Here is a 3,518-nt window from a genome sequence, read left to right on the forward strand (position 1 = left end):
TCAATGTCTTGGGTTAGAGTTCTCTTGTTTGAGGGTACACTCGGGCACACTATTCTATCTAATTTCTCTTCTTGTTTTGTTAAAGTTTATATAATTTATAGAGGAGACATTTACTTTAATGTTGTTACTCTTCTTAAAATATCTTTTTTCCTTTTTTTCCTTTCCTCTCTGGGCTGTTGTCCCTGTTGAGCCCCTGGATTTGTAGCGTCCTGCTTTTTCCAACTAGAGTTGGGGCCTGGCAAGTGATAATAATAATAATACACTTTATTTATTTATTCTTATGTACATTCATACAGTACATTCATACAGTAAGAAGCCAATAGGGGTTTTTCCCTGCTATGGCATATATAACTAAAAGTAACATTTTGACATTATTAAAATAACACTTGATAAAAAGGACCACACTACTTATCTCAAAATAGACTTTGCATAAATACTTGAAGTTATTTACTATTTGAAGTACCAACTACAAATATAAAACATTAAAGCAGAGAAACAAACATGGCTAACGTACAGAATCATATAAAAAACAATTCACCACTTGAGGATTTCATTTACTACTCACAAAATTAAAGCGATTCTTGAATCTTGACTCATTACATATAACTAAATAACAAGTTTGAAAATGAGGCTGAAAACACACAAAGTTAATTCTATCACCGAACAAATACTAATAGGTAGACAAAGCCAAACGCTTATACCTAACTTTGAGAGAATAGTCCGTCTGGGGTTCCAGAAGATCATCGGCAGCTCGTTTAAGAGCTTACAACTCTGAAAATAATAATAATAATAGTAATAATAATAATAATAATAATAATAATAATAATAATAATAATAATAATAATAATAATAATAATAATAATAATAATAATAATAATAATATCCAGCATGTCCTAAAACGCTTTGATGAAATATTTCAACTTTAGCCTTACTGTCCTAAGAACACAAAACCGACACCCCCACCCCACCCCGCAAACAACCCACCCTAGTAAGAGATATCAACTTGCTAGCCGTAAATGAAACAACAGGATATCAGTACTTCTTGGACCACTGTAGTGCCAAAGAGGACTCGTGGTACATTTGAAATGGATTCTAGAGGTAAGTCGTATTCATAACGCAAGATCATTTTTAATGCAACTGTGCGTCAGAATAATACATTATATAGAATTGAGAGTGACGGAGACATAAGAGTGAATCTACAGTTAAAAATTTGCCGTAAAAAAAAAAAAAAAAACACACACACGGTAAAAAATCTTGGCATTAATGTTGCTAGGCATTTACATTTTTTAAAAATCGGATTTATTGACGTAAAGGAGTGAAATTACGGTCACCAACCCGTAAAAGATATCATAAAAGGGTAAAAATTACGACCGCCTGTATTTTACTGAAATACGGCTGAGAACTATTTTTTATGGAGAATTTCCGATTAATAATTACGTTTCTTTAACAGTGTATATTATGTCCTGTTGCCATATTTTATGATTGAATTTAATTTAAGCTTAATGAGTAGCCTGTTTATAAACAGACTCTTGTCAGATCTGATATTGATTGCTATGATGGTGATGTTTAAAAAAGTCTAAACTCATATTGGGGTGGATACAGCTATCAATAAATCTCTCTCTCTCTCTCTCTCCTCTCTCTCTCTCTCTCTCTCTCTCTCTCTCTCTCTCTCTCTCTCTCCAAATATGTTAGTTTAGAAAATTATAAGGTTATCTCTCTCTTTTTCTCCGAATATGTTAGTTTTAAAAGAATATAAGGTTCTCTCTCTCTCTCTCTCTCTCTCCTCTCTCTCTCTCTCTCTCTCTCTCTCTCTCTCTCCTCTCTCTCCTCTCTCCCAATATTTTAGTTTAGATAATAATAAGGTTATCTCTCTCTTTTTCTCCGAATATGTTAGTTTAAAAGAATATAAGGTTCTCTCTCTCTCTCTCTCTCTCTCTCTCTCTCTCTCTCTCTCTCTCTCTCTCTCTCTCTCTCTCTCTCTCTCTCAATATGTTAGTTTAGATAATTATAAGGTTATCTCTCTCTTTCTCTCCGAATATATTAGTTTAAAAGAATATAAGGCTCTCTCTCTCTCTCTCTCTCTCTCTCTCTCTCTCTCTCTCTCTCTCTCTCTCTCCTCTCTCTCTCTCTCTCTCTCTCTCTCTCTCTCTCTAATATGATAGTTAAAACAACTATAAGGTTATCTCTCAAGAGAGGTGTCAATTATCTCACTATCTCTTTCTCTCTTTTCACGAAGTTTGCAGAAAGATGACGATTGCTGATTTTTCTATAAATTATTGTCGACAATGAAACCACCCTGGGGCTAAAATATATCTAGACCCTTAAAATCTAATCTATCTATTTTCTTATTTCATTTATTTGTTCTTTTTGGGAAAACGAATCCAATGAACTACAATAATGAACTTGAATAATTTCATTATAAAGACGATACGCATATATACTGTATGTATGTATGTATATGTATATATATATATATATATATATATATATATATATATATATATATATATATATATATTATATATATATATATATATATATATATATATTATGTGTGTGTGTGTGTGTGTGTGTGGTGTGTACGGTAGGCACCTGCATCATTATTATCATTGTTACTAACCAAGCTATAACCCTGGTTGGGCAAAGCAGAATGCAATAAGATCGGGGGCTTCTATTGGGATAGTAGCCAGCGAGGAAAGGAAATAGGGAAAATAAAAGATAAACTATACATGAAAAATAATGAATAAAAAAGGAAAACTATTTCAAGGCCAGTAACAACGTTGAAATAATTTTGTCATATTTATACTTTGCAAAGAGACTTATATCAGAATGTTCAACATAGAAGAAACTTTAAATTTAGTTTGAACTTCTAAAGTTCCGCCCGTTTCAACCACCAGATCGACGGCTGTTAGCCACCACCCAGCCTCCGGAAAGAAAACGGGTCGTGTGAATCGGACTTTTAGTAAGATAATTCCACACTCCACACAGCTGGAATAAAACTTCTAGAATGTTGTGTAGTATTGAGCCTTACGATGGAGGGGGCAAGACTTTCATAATTTCAAATTAACTGCGTTCATGGTGCTACGTATAGGAATGTGAAAATCTGAATGCAAAAAGATGCTCAGAATTATGAAAACTCTTATGCATAACGAACTAACTGAATCAGGGATGGGGACATTGACAGCAAAGCAATTTTTTTCATATATATATATATATATATATATATATATATAGTATATATATATATATATATATATATATATACTATTTATAAACATACAAAAATATGTATATCTATATGTATGTATACAAACGCATATACATATGCATGTATACATATTTGTGTATGTGTAAATGAATCAAGACACTCCTACCGTGATTAATAAAGAACAAGTGTCTGAATATATATATATATATATATATATATATATATATATATATATATATATATATATATATATAGTATATATATATATATATATATATATATATATACATATATATATATATATATATAT

General features: G+C 31.4%; 1 protein-coding gene across 1 annotated transcript in view; it reads left to right on the forward strand.

Moving 5' to 3' along the window:
• Positions 1-1,052: 1,052 nt before the first annotated feature.
• Positions 1,053-3,518, forward strand: part of LOC137657104 (organic cation transporter 1-like) — a 58,531-nt gene continuing 56,065 nt past the window's right edge. Inside the window, exon 1 of the mRNA XM_068391466.1 lies at positions 1,053-1,098. Within this exon, the coding sequence (XP_068247567.1) occupies positions 1,086-1,098 (13 nt within the window). The 5' untranslated portion in view covers positions 1,053-1,085. The remainder of the gene's footprint in view (positions 1,099-3,518) is intronic.

This window comes from Palaemon carinicauda, chromosome 18, assembly GCF_036898095.1.
Source record: "Palaemon carinicauda isolate YSFRI2023 chromosome 18, ASM3689809v2, whole genome shotgun sequence".
Classification (NCBI taxonomy): domain Eukaryota; kingdom Metazoa; phylum Arthropoda; class Malacostraca; order Decapoda; family Palaemonidae; genus Palaemon; species Palaemon carinicauda.